The 19,725-nt window shown below is 42.2% G+C and overlaps 2 protein-coding genes across 2 annotated transcripts in view; both read right to left on the reverse strand.

The window, feature by feature from the left end:
- The window catches only part of LOC139779876 (cilia- and flagella-associated protein 58), a gene marked incomplete at its 5' end in the record, with an annotated part of 247,623 nt that overhangs the window by 52,187 nt on the left and 175,711 nt on the right, over nt 1-19,725 (reverse strand). The window lies entirely within an intron of this gene.
- Nucleotides 10,102-10,824, reverse strand: LOC139779871 (uncharacterized). Its single transcript, XM_071718353.1, has one exon. The coding sequence runs from the start codon at nt 10,822-10,824 to the stop codon at nt 10,195-10,197; it is 630 nt and encodes a 209-aa protein (XP_071574454.1). The 3' UTR covers nt 10,102-10,194.

Here is a 19,725-nt window from a genome sequence, read left to right on the forward strand (position 1 = left end):
TTTCCTTCTGTCTACCGTTCCCTTGTCCACCGTCAGCGGTTTAGAATTACAGAGCGGTAACTCTCGATAAGAATGTGCGTGCCGCACTCGTCGCGCGATCATTAAACGTTTTCTCATCTGTCTCGTATAAATTATTAAATATTCTTCCTCTTATTTCCAATAAATAAATCACTTAAAATAATATAAAAATGATCTAACTATAATGGGTGACGGGAGCGAGAAGACGCGCGCGAACGGAACGAGAGAGAGACCGCGAGCGATGGAGAGAGAGAGACCCGCGACCGTGAAGACGCGCGAGAATGGGGGACGGGGGCGCGAAAGAACATCTACGAGGGGGAGATAACGCGAACGAGAAGACGGTCGCGCGGACCAACGCAGTCGTTGCACGCGGACCTCGCGGCGCGGCGGAAAAACGCGGACCCCCTCTCCCGCGGCGCGGCAAAAACGCGGTACCCCCGCGAAATCCGATACCCGTGTGTAACCCGATACCCCCGCGGCGCCCCGAAAACGGTTCACGATAACGAGATCCTGTCGATTATCACACACACACACACACACACACACACACACACACACACACACACACACACACACACACACACACGCGCATGCACGCACACAGAGTAATTTAGAACTAACATAGTTTACCTACTGACGGAGCCGGTCGCATTAAAGCGTATATGCCATCTCTTTCCCCGGGATCGCATCTTATGTTGGCGCGACACGTGGGCGTGGAAATGCGGCACCCAAATAATATGCCCGGGTTCAACTTCCACCGGGATCGGAGGTGGTGGTTTGGGCCCTTCCGCCCTCACGGGCTGGCCGTTGGCCGGGGCTGGTTGCGGCGGAGGCGGCGCGTGTATCTTCGCCGTGGCTGGTTCCGGCGGTGTTGTCGTCGTGGCCGGCGGGTTGCTGGCCGGTGCCGGTGGCGGGGCCAGAGACTCGGTTGCTGGTGCGGCCCGTGGCTTCTTCCGGTTTAGCGGAGGTGGCGGGGTGGTGAGCCACTCCAACTTTCGCCGTTGCTGCCCGTCGGAACGCTGAACCGCGCAGCCGATCGTCGGCACGTGTTTGCGTGTCGGCGGTGCGACTGCGGGTTTGGCGATGGCGGCGGTGGCGGCGGCGACGGTGGCAGAGCCCGTGGCAAAGAGCCTCGTCCACGTTGCGCCGAAGCCTGGGCAGACCGGATCGTATTCTACTGGCTCTGCGAGGAGCTTATCGATCTCGGCCAGGATATCGCTCTCAATTTTTGACTTGCTCTGGTCGGTCTCCATGGCTCGTCTGTGAGCTCTCTTTCTCGGTGTCGGTATTTATTGTATTGTTAATACCATGATATTCTGGAGTGGGGCACTTATTCGGCTTCGCCGTTGTCCTCCGAATTTGTCTCGTCGTTGTTGTCCTCCTTGTTGTCGACGTCGCTGTTTTCGTCGGCGTCGGTTTCGGCGTCGCTCTCGCTGTCGGTGTTTTCGGTCGCAGGGGAGGGGGCCGATTTCAAATCTTGCACGTGGATATGCCGTATCCACTTGCCGCTTCGGTCGCGCAGATCGACGATTACCGGTGATATTATTCGGCGCATCTCGAGGGGCCCGCGGAACTTTGGCGCGAGCTTTGCGTTAAACGCGGCGGCCTTGTTGGAGAGCGGGTATTCGCGTTTCCATACCCACTCCCCGACTTTCGGTGCCCACTGACGGCGTCGTAGGTTATAATATTTTTCTTGCCTCTGGAAAGCGCGCGCCAAATGTATCCGCACAAGTTCGTAGGCTTCCTCGAGATGACGTCGCGTTTCGTCAGGCGGGGCGGCGTTGGTATTCGGGGTGGCCGCTCGGTTGAGTGGGGAGGTCGGTTCGCGGCCGAAAATTAGATACGCGGGGTATAGCCCGTGGCTTCATGGTGAGCCGTATTGTAGGCGAACTGGAGTTCGGAGATGCGCTCATCCCAGTTACGATGATTCCGGTCGACGTATTGGGATATCATGGTTTTTACAAACCCGGTTCGTACGCTCGACCGGGTTGCAATGCGGTGCGTGGACCGGCGCGTATACGTGTCGTATGTTATACGCGGCGAGCATCTTTTCTAATTTGCTGGAACGGAGTTGCGTACCGTTATCGGATAAGATCGAGTCTGGGCAGCCGTGGCGGAATACAATGGCTTCGGCGATGTGCGTGGTCACGGCGGACGCTGGTGGCGCGACGCAGGGGCCGCATCTCTAGCCATTTAGAGAAGCGGTCCCTGCATTGTCAAGAGCCACGTGTGGCCCTGCTTTGAGCGTGGCAGCGGTCCGATTAAGTCGAGTGTGACTTGCTGCCACGGGCGGGTAACGGAGGTCGCCGCCGCCACCGCCGCCATCGCCAAACCCGCAGTCGCAACCGCCGACACGCAAACACGTGCCGACAATCGGCCTGCGCGCTGCAGCGTTCCGACGGGCAGCAACGGCGAAAGTTGGAGTGGCTCACCACCCCGCCACCTCCGCTAAACCCGAAGAAGCCACGGGCCGCACCAGCAACCGAGTCTCTGGCCCCGCCACCGGCACCGGCCAGAAACCCGCCGGCCACGACGACAACCACCGCCGGAACCAGTCAGGGCGCACGCGGTTGTGCGCGGGAATGCACGTGTGTTCTGCGCTCACCGCACCATTGTACATACCGCGACTGGTCCACTGTATTTTCAACCGTTGTAAATACCGCGACCGTTCATTATAGAATAAACTCTGTTACGTTATTGCTAACCACGATACACTTCATTTTGCCAAACCTCACCGCGCGTCCGTTCCTCCGCACCTCCTTCGAACCCAGCCCAGCCGCGAGCTAGATCCGCGTTTCGAAGCAAGGTTGTTTTACATTGATGGACAAAAAAGGGACGGACTTTTTTTGAAAATCTTGAAGTTTTTTCGCAAGATGAAGAAGATATTACTAATATATTGCCACCACTGAAACGTCATCGTGAGATGTCACTCGAGGAAGAATTTGATTTTGGCAGTGACAACAATTCTGATGATGATTCAAGTTTCGATCCATAATGTATGATATAAAGAGTATGGTATAAAGAGTATATTTTATTTATAAGCTGGATTTTTTTTCTATTTGCATACTATTCGTACGATATATATTTATACGATAATATATTATATCTAATAATTTAAAGGTAATTATGAATAAAAAGGAACATCCTCTCCGATGACCTTGACTTTGACATATATTGTCAACGTCACCCTCCTGAGTGAGAGTGTCCCTTTTATGCATAATTACCAATTTAAAAAAGTAAAGATTTATATTGTATTTATTTTGAGCTTTAATACTGCATATCTCGAAAACTAAAGCAGTTAGCCCTATAAGACCTATATAATTTTTTGTTCAGCGTAAAAAATACTACCAGAAACCACAGTCAAATCAAGGGGCCCTAGTTATCGTGTCCCCCCCCCCCCCCAATAAGACACCAAAATAGAAGACTACGGTTTTAGAGCACTAGGTTTCAGATAGGTGTTTATGGTTCAGTCTTTTGGTGCACAAAACGTTGGTGTAGAGGCGTAAGAGTGGCAGAATTGGTAAATTAAAGCTGTCATTTATTTGGAAAAATGTGGAGCTAAAGTTCACGGCGTTATTTGTGATGGCGTGAAAACGAATAAAAAAATGTACTCACTATTGGGCGTGCAAAGTACGATTAACAACACGAAAAATTGGTTCTCGCATCCAGTCGATGGTAACCGACGAGTATTCGTTTTCTCTGACATCCCTCACGTAAATCATAAAAACTGTGAAAAATAAAAAACGTTCGAAATCGGTTATACAACCAGAAACGGCTAAGGGTGAGTTGTTGGTTTATTGAAAAGTTATCGCTATATTGAAAAAGTTATAATATGAATCGTTAAGAAGTTGAAAAAATAAACTTTGTATTTTTAATCAAATAAGTGCACAAGAAGGCTATATCAAATGGCGTCACATTAATACACTTTTCGAATTGAAGCGAAACTTTACGGTAATGCTCGAGTCTGTCCCAAGTTGACAAAAAGGCACATTTACTTCAATAGCACTTCAAAAATGCGCGTTCGTCTAGCAACGCAGGTAACAATTCTCGTTTTTCGTTTCATGCGAATATAACTTGTTGATTGGGAAACTGCGATGAACAATGGCGAAATAGATAGTAGTGATTTTTTAACCAAAGACACTGCTGAAGAGTTGCGTCTATCCTTGTTATCAACTATGGATCTTTGCAATTATTTGATCAATCGATACAATTTCAAATATTTATTAACCGGAAAAGTGAATCAGGATAATTTGGAGGTAACCAGTAAAAACTTGTTTCGCTATGTACAAATTTTGCCCAAGTTGTAAGTCTTCGGTTTCCTTTAAAAATTTGATAGAAATTTTTCGGCACGATTCGGCAAGCGGCCGGCTGCAACGATCATCATGTTCAACGTTCCTTCATCTCTACAAGATACTGCCCGTATACAGTGTCGTAAAACCGCCAAAATATGGTAACTGCAGCGTCATAGAAAAAAAACCGCCTCAACTGCTGATCACTATTAGCGACTTAAAACAAATTTACGACTTTAAAAACTCGAAATACATCGAAGCGCGGCAACAACTGAAACACAAGCTGGACACAATAATAAGGAACGACGAGTGGGAGGTTGACGATGTACTCGGCACGGAACATGATCATTCCTTTGCACCCGTCCTCGATTGTGTAATCTATTAAGTCATAGGTTTTTACGAAAATTCATTTATTCGTATACAGTGTTTTTTAAATAGCGCTTACTGATCATATAGCGCTATTTCTTATTAAAAACTGAGACTTCAAAAAATCCTGAACCATTTTTTTTATACAATATTCAATGAAGTAATTATTGAGTAAAGTTAATACAGTCAGCGCCGACAATGACCCACGTCCTGGTAGTAAGCGCTCACGCAGACTATGACTATAGACTACTATGACTATAGACTACTATGACTAGACTACTATGACTGTATGATTAGTAGGTAGCTATTTAAAAAATTAGAAACTTGCACATTGCTTCCTCATTATTACAGATCGCTACCATTGCTCCTATTTTATTTCGCTCACAAAGCTCCTCTATTGAGGAAACTTATTGTATTTTATTTGATGCATAATTATTAGTATTTATCAGTTTGGCTTCCTCATAGTTGGGAAATGTTGGGAGGTTGGGAAATGTTTTCTCCAGCTATTCCAGTTTCTAATGAAATTACTCTGCTCCAATTGCAGGGTATTTGTAAACAAATTCTAAAACGTTATAACACTTGTCCTGCATGTCGCACCGCTTTCATTGAAGCTACTCCTGAATCTTCGTCTGTACCGAAATTAATCGATTTGAAGACTTTTCTTTCCTGTGTAAATCACATGCAGCAGATATTTTGTCCTATACGCTTTGTTATTACGTGCATCTACGTATGAGCCAATTTACTCATAAAGGAAACCAAAAACAGGACAAAAAATTCGTGCCACAAAAAAAGATGTCAAAATTGACAAATGAGTGATATTTGTTTTAAGTTGCACTAATTAATAATAAAAAAGTCTTTACTTTTAAATTCTATAACTCTCTATGTATTTATTTAATAAAATCAACCTTTCTTCATCCTATAACTGGCCACTAAAAGTAATAATTATTTTTATTTTGTAATAATAATAATAATAATAATAAAAGAAAAAAGCGGAATCGGAACTCAAAACCTTGCGATTATTGTAACTACTAGTAGGAGACATAAGGGCCTCCGCACAATAAAAAATATAAGGAACAAGGAACAGATATTAGCGATTAGAAATAAAAAATCAGGAATAAAGCTGGTGTAACATTAATACATGGCTTCCAATAGGTTAAAAATATTTTGTCTGTGTTATTCCCTGTTTCCGTTGCCTGTATTTTTCATCGTGCATCCAACTTTATTCTTGATTCTTTAGTCCTAATCGCTAATATCTGTTCCTTGTTCCTTATATTTTTCATTGTGCGGAGGCTTTAAGATCTCTTGTCTCTCACACACAGTACAAGTGCGCACGCGCCGCCACTACCTCCCCGATAGTAACAACTCTCGCGGTAGCAATGAGAACTAGAAAACAGGACCACTTAGCGGATCCTCCCACCACCACTAAAAAAGCGGGGAGTTATCCAACCTGTATATACAACCGTGGGCATGACCGAGTGCAATTATAACCAAAAATCTGTCGGTTGCCGAAGTAAATACGTGCCGTGTGTTAGTGTAATGCGTTGTGTGCGTTTCTTTTTTCGAGTGATTTTTAATCGTCGAATGATTACTGTGAACGTGTGACTTGATATTTACGTTAAATATGAGTGAAAGTTATTGTTACGTCCTGTTGACTTCACGATTTCTTTCTTTCGTGGAATCACTCATTTCATCACACGAAATAGACGAAAACCATAAAATAGCGGTTATCAATTGACGAAGCGGATGCACTTCAACTGTCATCGCTCATTTAATAGTAAATGATGAAACCTTCCAGAAAACTCGAGCCTAATAAAATAGGCAAATTATAGACTTGTTTGTCGCATTTCATAAAATTCCACGAAATGAAGCACGAAATTTCAATTATCTCGAAAATTTCGTGGCATAGGTAGCAATAAATTAAAAACGCCATAAGGATCTAGGTGACTTCTCGGGTCACGGGCGGATTGATCTCACGGTTTTCCGTGAAACGCGGATTTGACCTAAGACCCACGCCTCGCGGCGATTGATAAAGTTAAGCTTCTGGAAGGGACTGTCAAAGGGCAAGGTGATAACGTACTCGCCAATGAATAGCCGCTAATTAGAAATTGCTCATAGGCAATGACGATTTTTGGGGAAACTCGCCAGGGGATAGGCGGAAAATCGAAACCTACGTCACGATCGAAAGAGAACTTCACCAATCAAATCAGATTAAAAAGTAATCCCGCCTCCTTAATTTTGTATAAAAATCGCGACTTTGCGCACTTGGAGTCACTTCTGATCCAGTTTAAAACCTTTGAAGCCGTATTTATCAATCACTTTCTGTTGCGTCGCGGCTTAACTATCGCGAGTCGATTCTATGCGCGTCAAGATCACGTCGCAGTCCCGAACCGAGTCAAACCTCCGTCTGGAAGAATCCAGCGTTATCGCCGCAATCACCTGAGACATTCCACGATCGCAACCATCAATAGTAAGTCTGAGATACCCGTTCGCTTGTCTATATTCATTTATATATATATATATATATATATACATATATATATATATATATACATATATATATATATATATATACATATATATATATACATATACATATATATATATATATATATATACATTTATTTTTAAAAGCCTTTCCCTATTTCGGATTTAAAAATATAACTCGATTTTAGTGTATTCGCGAATTCACCGCCGCAAGTCCCTGGGGGGCAGTTATCCGGAATCGGATAAATCGCAACAGGCGCGCCCGTATCGTGGAGCGACAGCTCCTCGGTTTATTTTTAAATCGTAAACGGTCTCCGCATATCGGCCACGCTATCCTCGATTCTCCCCCTTCACCATCTCCCTCATCTGTCTCCTGTTCCTTTACGTACCGGGTGTTCCCCGATACACCCGAGTCATTCCCCTTTCTGGAACCCTCCTATTCTCCAGTTTCTTCCGAGAAACTTGCGGAGTTCCGGGAGAGATCCCCATCCTTCAATTTTTCCCCGGTTCCTTTCGTATACCGAGAGAAATTTCCCGGCAGAACTACTTCCCCCGCGCTCTCTACCTCGACCACACTCTACCGTGACCGATCACCCTCTCCTTCCTTCTCCACCTCGACTATCGAAATACTCGAGGAATTCTTGCCCCGAACCTTATCTCCTACCATAGAAATAATTTACGAATGTATAAACCTATAGCCAGGATTATTAATCCTTTTGTGAAAACCATAGATTTAAATAGTTATTTCTTTTAAATAATTCCTTTCGATATTTTTGTTACTAATAATTGTTGCTAATAATTATGCTATTAGAATAATTTTTATTTTATACATTAGTTTTATATAATCACACATACACACCCCACGCTTATTCTCCACAATCCAATGTAAACTATTAATTTACTCACCAAATGTATTTTGACGGGGAGAATACCGATCTTTATAAAAATCCTCCCCGACCCTCCGAATCTGTGTAACACCCGTACCGGAACAAATGTCACTCCACACGCACACACCACACTCGCACGTACCTTATATATAATAATGATTTTTAATTTGTAATAATATTTTGTTCTTTTCCTTTTTTGTAATAAATGTTTTAATTATTTTGTTAAGATTAAACTCGATGTTTATTCATTATAAATAAGACCTCACTTTCATCCTTAACCGCTTATTAAATCGCACAAGGTCCGATCCCCGGTAATAGGGATATTACATCCTTGACCGAAAACAGGACCGCGAGTGCACGAAAATTCTCAGTAGGCATAATAGCGTCCCTTCTGGACGTTGACCCACGACTGAAGTTTTCCCGAAAAGTGCATTCGACTCGAGGCACGCGCCCTTCTAGCGTGAACCCGAGATAGTATAAGATCACGTTATGTCTTCCCATACCCCCTCCCTTGGATAGCCTTTCCTTCGCTATCCTTCAAACCAATATTCGTTCGAGGTTCTGATGTAACATTATAATTAACACTTGTTTCAAACTACGATCCATTGAGAAATTCATCTGTATTTCTCAAGAAACTACAGCAACACCAAGTTATCGAATCTTTACACAAGGAAATAGTTAACGTAAGTGAGTGATTGCGTGAGCGAGTGAGAGAGAAGAAGATAGAAAATGTGTTCGCATGTATGTGATGTATTCTCGTGTGTAGCGCTCAGTTGATCGCAACAGGTGCCTCATTCCTCGAATGCTCGCCTCCATAAACCGATCATCTTTACATCGAAGCGACAAGAAATTATCGATATACCGTGCCGTTATCTCTGAGAGTGAGTGAATTGTACGCTAACGGATTAACATCCAGCGGATGGTGAGTCGCGCCCGCGTCGATGAGTCGCGCTGCTGCTGCTTACCCGGCCCGTAATAAGGTAATTTTTTTTATAACTCGAAAACTAAGCTTTGACAAAAATTTTGCTAAAGGAAAAATTGTCTCAGAATCGAGTCAGGAATCTGACATTTTCGGGACAATAGGGTTGTCTCGAATCACCTTGTGTGGATTTGCTCTCGCTGAGTATATTGTGCTTAACACCTTCAAAATCTAATCTAAAAATTATACTAACAACATTTTGAAAAACAACGATGCAAATATATTTAGTAGAAGGTTGTAAGTAAAAAATTAGAATATTTTAGAGTCAACTTTATGCTACATCAATGTAATTAAGAAAATAAAATTAGAGACTCTCTAATCAGAGACTGTCCATAAGGGCCCCACTTTTGATTGGTCCGCCATTTTTCTTCAAAAACAAGAGAAAGAAAGAGAAAGAGATATAAGAGAGAAAGAGAAAGCAATATGAATGTATATCGCTTTCTCTTTCTTTCTTATATCCTTCTCTCTCGCAAGTTTTTGAAGAAATAGTCTGATGGCCAGTCTCTGGTTTATGATTATCTGATTATAGGGTCTCTAAATGAATGTAAACTGAGTGTTTGTTTCATACGAGAACAATGGAGGATCAATATTAAAACAATGAAGAGATTTGAAAGGATATGTATATTTGATGGAATCGAAAAATTAATTTTCTACAAATTTTTATTGAAATAGAGGAAGTGCGGATATTGTGATACCCTAAGCCTTTTTGGAAATAATAATAACTTGAAAACTATCAAAGAAAACTGAACTATTTTCACTGACAAGGGAACGGTCGGAAGTGTCCTTACCCGATTTGGATGCGCTTTGGATATGTTGTTGAGCATCAAAAAATATTAGACTCGTATTTTTTTTTTGCTGCTTATCTCAACGTTTATTGGTTGAAAAAACCCGATTTGGAACCTACCCGATTTGGATGCGCTTTGAATATGTTGTTAAGCATCAAAAAACATTAGACACGTGTTTTTTTTTGCGGCGTATCTCGACGTTTAAGGGTTGAAACAACCCCTCGAAAATAACGGATTTTATAGTTTTTTGCGAATATCTTCGAACATGTAAGGCGTAACGACAAAAAATTTGTGCGAAATGTTTATGGCTTTTTGTGCTCTTTACAATGGCGTAATCAGATTTTTCAAATTTGTCACATTTTTTAATTTAACTCCACCCCCATCTATTATTTTTGCCATGTAATTTTAAATCTTTTCACCCACGTTTCTGAAGCTTTGAATCCTGCCGCATTTTCCTCTTCTTGTGCTCGAGAAGCCCATCGTGCGATGTCAATATCATGAATAATAATTCCTCTTTCAAGAGCTTTATTAAAACAATTTAATGTATATGCAGAAATTTTTTCTAATTTTTCCAATCTACTACCACCTTCACTAATTTGGATCTCCCATCGTCGTAGTTGTCGTATTGATGTAACTTTTCTGAACCTTCTTTTAACTCCTTCAAACGATTTTCCCCTTGTTTTACCACTCCTCCAGTATTCCACAGCTTGCCTTTTATAGTCATTTGATATTGTTGCCTCAACAGAGCTGCAAATAACTTCTTCCGGAAGATATACTTTACCATCATCTTCCTCAAATGAATCAACTCTTTCCGGTTCTGGAATCTCATATGTATCATAAAAACCTAAATTTTCTTCCTCTTCTACGTAAAATTCTTCGTTTTGTATTTCAAGCAGCATACGTTCAATGTTTTCTTTTACTTTTTCTTCCTCCGAAGTTATCGGACTTGGTGAATATTTGAAAGCAGTGAAAGTTGCAGAAAGTAGCATTATTACATTGTATGGATTAAACTTCATTCTGAAAGATATTAAAATTAAATATTTGTCTCGAACTTTAATTATATAAATAAATACGCACTTTATAATTAATGGAGTGGTTTTTAGGTTAGGTTTGATACCGTCTCTTTCTCTTCTCTATTTCTTGATTACAAAAGGTATGTGAATCAAAATGTAATTAATTAAAACTGAATAATAATTCTGCGTTTTGCGTGTGTAATGACAATAGAGAGACAGCAATAAAAAATATTGAAATATTCTGATACTCTGACAAGGAGGTAATCTGAAATTTGAAGCAAACAAAAAAAATTAACTTTATTAACTAAAAATAATTTTTTCACAACACCTCCACGGAAAATTCGACTTTCCATGCTTGGACTTTCCTCCCTAGGAAGGAAAGTGGTTACTTTCCGCCCGCTATGCCGCCCTAGCGTGAAATTGGTCACTTTCGCCCCTCTCTAGGCATGAAAGTCGAACTTTTTATTAGTGTTGTGAAAAATATCGTGTGCACCTCGGATCAAAAGCTTTTTCAGACTCGTGTGATTTGCCGCTCTCGCCTTTGGCTCGGGTGGCAAACTTCACACTCGTCTGAAAAACGCTGCTTTCTCTCGGTGCACAATATACTATAGTAGGTGCTTACAACGTGACATTCTATGAACAAAAAAGATTATATAGTCACTGGCAAGACTGGCAAAGATTGAGTAAGAGCTGAATAAAAAGTTATATTCAATATCAAAGAAAAAAGTAACAAGCGTAAAAAACCAATAAAAATTAACAATAAAAATGCACTTACATGTTCACAAAACGACAGCGTACAACACAGCTCTTTACACTTCAGACTTATGATCTGAAATGCTTACTTTTCGGAATTATGACACAAGCAAATGATATTCAAATGCGTGAATTTGGTTGTTGATTTTGTTGTGCCGTAACCGGGATAGTATATTATTGTAGCGGTTAATGTGACGCACGTGTTCGTTCAGATTATGATTTGCCACTGCCCGCCCAATCTTACAATTCGGCGGTATTTATAATGTCGGAGTCGACATTCCGTTGCTAGTCTAGGACTCTCGAAATAGCGTTAACCTCTCGCTGTCAGTGCCTTGCGCTGGCCCTTGCATCAGCGCTTTCGGTCATCCCGGAGTTGAAATGGAAATTTTTAAGCGTACGGCGCAACTGAACAGAAATAACGCAACACCTACCTACAGCGCGACGCCTATACCACATATCATCTCGTCTTGCCAAAAATCTAATAATGGTATCATAATAAAAATACACATGGATGTATTTGGCATTTGACGCTATTAAATTTGCGTTGGAAAAATTGTTATATTTGGCAAAAATAATAGGTGGGGGTGGGGTTAAATTAACCTTTAAATGCCACCCGGGGTCCAGCGGACCCCAGACCCTTTAGAATGATTTTCAAATGTTCCCGCCAAAAATGGAGCTCATATTTATTTATTTATTATTTTTTATTTTTTTGATTTTGGAGCCAATATTTTAACTGTTGGCGATCTTAATTTTTTATACTATGTTGAAATTGAAATTTTAACAATATAAGCATTTTATTCTCTTTTCTAAGCCTTGAACAACATTGAAAATAATTTTCATAACTAAATATTAAAAAATCAATAAGTAAGGAGACATTTTTCATGCTGGGGTCTTTTAGACCCCATGTGTCATTTACGAGATTCTTGAGAGGTGTGGCATTTAAGGGTTAAAAAATGTGACAAATTTGAAAAATCTGATTACGCCATTGTAAAGAGCACAAAAAGCCATAAACATTTCGTACAAATTTTTTGTCGTTACGCCTTATATTTTCGAAGATATTCGCAAAAAACTATAAAATCCGTTATTTTCGAGGGGTTGTTTCAACCCCTAAACGTCGAGATACGCCGCAAAAAAAAAACACGTGTCTAATGTTTTTTAATGCTCAACAACATATTCAAAGCGCATCCAAATCGGGTAGGTTCCAAATCGGGTTTTTTCAACCAATAAACGTCGAGATAAGCAGCAAAAAAAAATACGAGTCTAATATTTTTTGATGCTCAACAACATATCCAAAGCGCATCCAAATCGGGTAGGGACACTTCCGACCTTTCCCTTGTGAGTTGTATTACCATATGTTTGTTATAACATATTCCTAACAAATTTCATTTACTTATAGGAAGTTTAATGTTATATCAATTTTTTCGAAGATAGATTTTGGAAGGGTAATGTGGAATAGGTCCGGTAATGCGAGATACATCATTAATCTTGCAAAAAAATAATTTTTCTCGCATTTCGATATAATAATATTAATGTGATCAATAGTCTATAATAATAATTATATTTTACAATTTATTATAATATAATTTATTATAAACTTGTTTTTATAGGGTAGACCGGGGCACGTTGTCACACATTTTTTTCAATATTTTTTGTATTTTTTACATTCAATATTTGAGAGTACTGTGATATGCCAAAATTTCGAGTGAACCCTCAGCTTCAATTGGACAGTATCGAATTTTGTGTGATTGTTACTCTACAGTTGTTACATAACAATAAATAACAACAGGTCGCTTGTGACAACGTGCCCCGTCAAATGTAATTGCATGCAAAATGTTATCTAAACTGTATTCAACGTAAATATCAATATATTATAGTGCGCTGCAATGTGAAAAAGTAAAATCCTTCACAGAAACATTTATTTTATTTCAAAAAAGTACAAAAAGCACGAAGTTTTCGTCTTAATCTAAATACAAGAATTCCACTCGATGCGCAACTTATTGATCGTTAACATCAAGACGAATTACTTCTAGATCGACTACTGCGGCTCTCGCATTTTTCCGTTTGTAGGAGCGCACCATATCCCAATTGCATCTATGACATTAAAATTTGTGACAACGTGCCCCGAGGGCATTTTTTTACTCCAAACAGCCTCATGGCCGACACGTTTGAGATATTCATAAGGTTAGGTATTGCACGCGGTAGGTAAAAGTACATACTTTAAGATAATATAAAGGTCTATTCTGAAAAAACATAAGCTTCATGTCCAGTACGTTGAATATTAGACAATAAAATTTTACTTACGGTCGCAAAAAACTTTCAAGTTGATTTTACGTCAACACGGCTGGAGCAATCTCAACACTGTAAACACACCAAAGATGGGCATACACTAACACGTTTTGGGAATGACGGGTGCTGCCCTCTGGTTATTAGTTTTTTAAATAAAGCCGATGTGACAACGTGACCCGTGTGACAACGTGCCCCGGTCTACCCTACTTGCTGTAACAATGTCATACAAATGTATGTAACATGTTTAAAACTTTTACTAATAATAAATACTCATAATATTGTGGCAGCCGTTGTCAGCCACCAGGAAGTCGCGGAAAGTACAGAACGTTGTACGACGCGGCGACAGGTTAAAAAGATCGAGACATCCTGTCAAATTGCAATTACTTCGATTTGTTTGACAGGACTTCGTGTATCCTAGCAACCGGGTTTTGCAAAAAGTCGCCCATAGATGGATGTCGTAACTCGTACTTCAAATTCAGCTGTGATGAAATATAAAGGCGACCGATTTCGAGGAAAATCGGCGATTCGGCGAATTGTCCTGGCGTTACATATACAGGGTCAAAACGCCTCGTCTTTTTGATAAAAAAGATCCTCCTCGTTCCTACGAGGAAGGGATCTGCAAGAGGCGCAAGACTCGCCCACTTCCTCTTGACCAAATCTTCGCGGTCAAGAGGAAGGTGGTTGCGCCAGCCGCAGCCCGAGGCGCAAGACGCCCTGTGGAAGGCGCTAAGTCGCTTCCTCTTGGTGCCAGTCGCCAGGATACCGGCGCAGGACGCCTGGCTCACGGCTTCAAGCCGTCTTCAGCCGGCGCAAGGCGCCCTGCTCCCGGCGCAAGTCGCTCAGTCGCTCCGTCGACTCCTAGCGCTAGTCGCTCGATAGGAAAGTCCTTGCCGTCTCTTAGCGCTAGTCGCTCTCCGTCTCCCTGCGCTAGTCGCTCGTCCCTCGGCTTAACGCCGATTTCCGGCGCCGGCCGCCCTTCCGGCTCTTCGCCAATTCTCGGCGCAAGTCGCCCAACTCCTGTGGCATCAACAACGCCAAAGAGGAAACGGCCTTTTGAGATTGGGACGTCGACACCGGACTCAAAAGGATCTTCACCAAAGAATCCATGGGTTCTTCCATCCTTGATCTCTCTGCCTTCGTTGTCGCCTATCAGAAGGACCACTGAAGGGACGCAGACGATTCGACTGGAGTTTCCAGATTCCTCGACTCAGACGGTTCATCAGGAGAAACAGGATTCCTCAACGCAGACGGAATCTTCTGAATTCTTACGAGCAGATAAGAGGGAAGCAGCGACGCAGACTAAACGACGAGGAGGACGAGAACAACGACGAGGACGAGGACGACGAGGAAGAATATTGTAAAGCAAGAAATTTTATCAAGAAAATGTTGTAATGTTCTGAAATTGTTTAACTAAAAATGTTTAATGAATAAAATGTTCTAAAAAAAACAACAACAAAAAAAAATATCTTAGCGATTATTCAATCAGACGACGTTTCGTCTAAAATATATATTCAACATAATAATATTACTCCTAAAAAAAGTAACAATAGAGTATAAAATGTAGTACTTATAAAATATGGCGGGTTATACAAACTATCCTGCGCTACCCGACATCGCTACTTTTATTTTATCGTACACAATAGAAATATACACCATATGACACTTGCTAAATAGACTAAACTAAAGTTCTTAGTTTTATGTGTAACAAAAGGCAACTAAATATCTGTAAAGTAGGTTGTAAAAAAAAGTTTCTAAACTTCTTATGCAGTAAGCGATCACACCAAATCTTTAATAACGTATTAACTCTGTGACACCTTGTACTGCGCTGCCGCTTTGTACGTTACGTTAGGGATCCAGCAGGTACTGTTAGTGAAAACAGCCTAGTCAAAGTGACGTCAATATGACATCAAAACCGTCGTTTATCATTGCGTCAAGAGAATAGTTCAACATGACGAAAAATATACACCATGTAGAATGGCTTTAATTTTTTTTTAATCCTATTGATTTTATATGCAGTACCTAGGATACCTAGTCTATCCAAAACCTGCATTTACTTTATTAAATAAACCTTGAGACGATAATTTCTAAATGGAATTGGAGTACGCTATTTCCAGATTTACAATATGGGAAAACTTTCAAAAAACCCATTACGCATGATAACACAGAAACATTGAAAGAGATGCAAATGTGCTCTCTACAATAAGTTTATATCTACCCCTTAATCGGGGGATCCTTCATGTAAACTCGAGTTCTAAGAACTCTTAAAATTATTTTTGCTCTTCCCTTAAGGGGAGAAACCACTGTGACGGCCGGAAAAAAAGCTATTTTCATGAATTCTTTTTCGCGAGAAATAATAAATTTAATCAAATTGGTTTGTCATTTCTTTAAAGTACATATATTAAATATATTGTAAAAAAAAAATCATTAAAAAATATTAATATTTGCGCCTTCAGCGTGTGGTGCCGTGTCATTCCGCAAAAAAAGCGGGCGCTCGTGCTCCGTCAAAACGGGATGTCTAAAATAAAAAATTTTGGTGTCATTTTAAACTATACAAATGTAGTTTCAGTTAAGCTTATGGATTTTTTAAAATATTAATTTTTAATAAAATGGCGCAGTTCTAAAAAAAATTCGAGATTTAGACGAAAATTTTGAATTGTTTTTAAATTGTTATTCAAAAACTAATTGTGTCCAATCAAAAAAATCGTACGCTTAACTGACGACAATTTTGTTATAAACATTCTGTTCAAATTTCAAGTCATTCGGATAAAAATTGACCGAGATATGCGAGCGCCCAGCTACGAAAATGTAGTTTCGAGGCAAAACACGCTGAAGGCGCAAATATTAATATTTTTTAATGATTTTTTTTACAATATATTTAATATATGTACTTTAAAAAAATGACAAACCAATTTGATTAAATTTATTATTTCTCGCGAAAAAAAATTCATGAAAATAGCATTTTTTTTCCGGCCGTCACAGTGGTTTCCCCCCTTAAAAGGGATACCTCCTCTTCAAGAGGAATATGTGGGGTAATAGGGATCCAACTCATGATACGAGTCTATCGCACTCACACTGAGCTACGAGACATCCTCTAGAATGGCTTTGTGTGCAACTATGTAGCGTTAATAACACGATCATATATGGTAGGCAAATTCTCCGTATCTTTCTGCAGATTGATTGTGCACTTGCGTTTATGTATACTGTCACGTCTTTTTACGCTCGAGGCGCGGGACGGATCAAAAGGGGTAAGGAGAGAGGGATGGTAGATCTCTCCAACGATCCTCTCGCACTGTCCGATAAGTTAACGCGAAAGTGATTATTGGGCGCCAGACGCGTAAACTCGCGTCCACTAAGAATCCCAAAACGAAAAATAATAAAAGTCCAACCTAAAAGTAACGCAAGATCTAATTATTCCGACGTGCGAGAGATCGGCCAGCTCGACCTAACGGTGGTGGGCGGGGTTGATGAAGGGCAGCGCGATGTTCGGTGGAGTGACGCGGAAATCACGAAGTCAGATCATTAGAAAAGAAATAACAACGTTTATTCTGAGGTAACTCTCAGGTGAAATAGTCAGTGCCAGTCGGCTGTCATTATCAAACCATAATCAAATAAATGGTAACGCGGGCGCCAGAAATGAAACGAACAATACGGGTAACGCGGGCGTAAAAAATAAACGGAACATTACGTTATTTTACAGTAAACGCGCGGAGTGCGCTGTTACTAAATAAGAACAATAGTAGAGAATTAAACTTACAGCTAACGTAGGGTATCGGCAAAAGGCACAGCCGAATACGAAATAATTGGAGTGAACGCGAAATAATAGAGTCGCTAGGAAGTAGAGTTAAACGTGAAATATCGCGAAATAGTGGTGTGTCACGCTCGGAGCGCGTGAACGCCACGTCCAAAACCACGCAGGGATTCTGTCGCCAAATTATCTTAGTCTAACGCGAGTATCTTAATCTAACGCAAGTAACGGTCGTAGCGCAAGCAACGTCCCAACGCGATTATAACCGGACGCAACACGCTATCGCCAAATAAAATTCCAACGCCGTAATGAGTCAATGCAAGTCATATTCTAGTAGTATTCTAACGCACTTGACGAGTAGTCTAACGCAAATCATACGGGAACGCCAGAAATAGCCAAAAGATGATTATTCTAACGCACTTAATATCCTAACGCGAAAACCCACCGAACGCGAGTGATATTCCAATGCGAATAATATCGGAACGCACTTAATCTAACGCGAGAAACAACCGAACGCGAATAATAATCTAACGCAAATAATATCCTACCACGAATACCATCTAAACGCAATTACTCCAACGCGAAAAATAACCGAACGCGAGTGATACTCTAGAACGCAATTATTCCAACGCGAGAAGCCACCTTAACGCAACGAATAGTCCATGATGCGTGAACGCGAGAAATAGTCGAACGCGGGTAGCATTCGAACGCAATTACTGTCGCGAGTGGAATCTAAGTCCCGACCGTACGAATTACGACGCATAAGGAAACGCGCGGTCGCGAACGCGAATGTCGCGAGAAGTGGCGAATTTCCCAATATCGGAACTCGTCATCGACGCATCGGCTGCGATCTCCAGAGGCTCGCAATTCTCGGTCACGATCCCGTGGCCACGAGACCATTCCGGTGCCCCTCGCTTTCGCTATCGATCGCGAAATCAACGCCTAGTCGGCGAATAACGCCAATATTGAAATTATTCCCGAGCGAGAGCGCAACCCGGAGGGCGGTGTCGTGGCTTTACATACTGAATATTACCGAGGCAACCTCACCGTTCGTCAGCTCTCCCTCGAAAGCTCCTCGCCGTCGCCCCAAGGGTCCGGAGAATCGCCAGGAAGTTAACCACAATATCGCGACAGATAATTTCGACGCGTAGGCTGTCGAGGACGATCCAAGAGTGCTCCCGAAATTTTGCTCGATGGCGGAATCGATTGCGCGCCCCACCCCGGGCGTACGTGGCCGCCCGACGCTACCGCGCGGACCAATTAGGGGTAAGCTCGCAGGCTCGCGACGTATCCTTGCGCAGGGCCGTCTCTCACGGCTCCCGCAGGGCGCTTAGCGGTTTCCCGCTCGCACGACGATTTCGCCGGAATCTTTCCCGGCAGCGGACGGGATGCTGACTCCCTCGATTTCCTCCCTCTCGGCCCGGGAATGGCGGCCGTCCATCCCGGAGTCCGGTCTGCAGGTGAGGAGGGCAGGTGAGGCTCCTTCCGCCCTGTCGTCCCGGGGCCCCAGCCTCCATGGGTCCGTCCGCCGCTGTATCACGCGCCGCGCGCGTGTCCTTCTGCGCTCCCTTGCGCCCGTCGGCCCGCGAGCCTCGCCGCGGTCCGCCTGCATCGATCGATATCGGCTCGATTCCTCTGGCTTGTTCCTTTTCCGTGGTCCTTCGTATTCCCTCGGAGGAGGTCTTGCCTCGGTGAGGCGCCACGCAGTATACAAAATAACAAAAAGAAAGAAATCAAAATACGGAAACGCAATGAGCTATGCCCCTGGAGATCTCTCGCTTTGACTCTTTGGACCGTCCTCGGGCGCGAACCCCGCGCCTTGTGACGGCGGCGGGGCGCTGCCACGATGCAGCAAAACTGCAACGTCACAATACATATATATATATATATATATATATATATATATATATGCGTTTATGTATACATATATATATTGTGACGTTGCGGCCCGCCGCACCGTGGCAGCGCCGCGCCGCCGTCACAAGGCGCGAAATTTCGCGCCCAGGGACAGACCAGAGAGGCAACGGCGAGATCTCCAGGGGCCGAATTTTATCGCGTTTCCGCAATCTGATCCTTTTAATTTTTTATTTTATGTAATTGTAATACGCGCGGCGCCTCAC

This window comes from Temnothorax nylanderi, unplaced genomic scaffold (assembly GCF_030848795.1).
Source record: "Temnothorax nylanderi isolate EJ_2023f unplaced genomic scaffold, tnyl_v1.0 TNYL_tig0247_pilon, whole genome shotgun sequence".
Classification (NCBI taxonomy): domain Eukaryota; kingdom Metazoa; phylum Arthropoda; class Insecta; order Hymenoptera; family Formicidae; genus Temnothorax; species Temnothorax nylanderi.

Bases quoted from the DNA above. Each gene is read 5' to 3' on its own strand.
- LOC139779871 (XM_071718353.1), bottom strand. From the start codon at position 10,824: ATGAAGTTTAATCCATACAATGTAATAATGCTACTTTCTGCAACTTTC.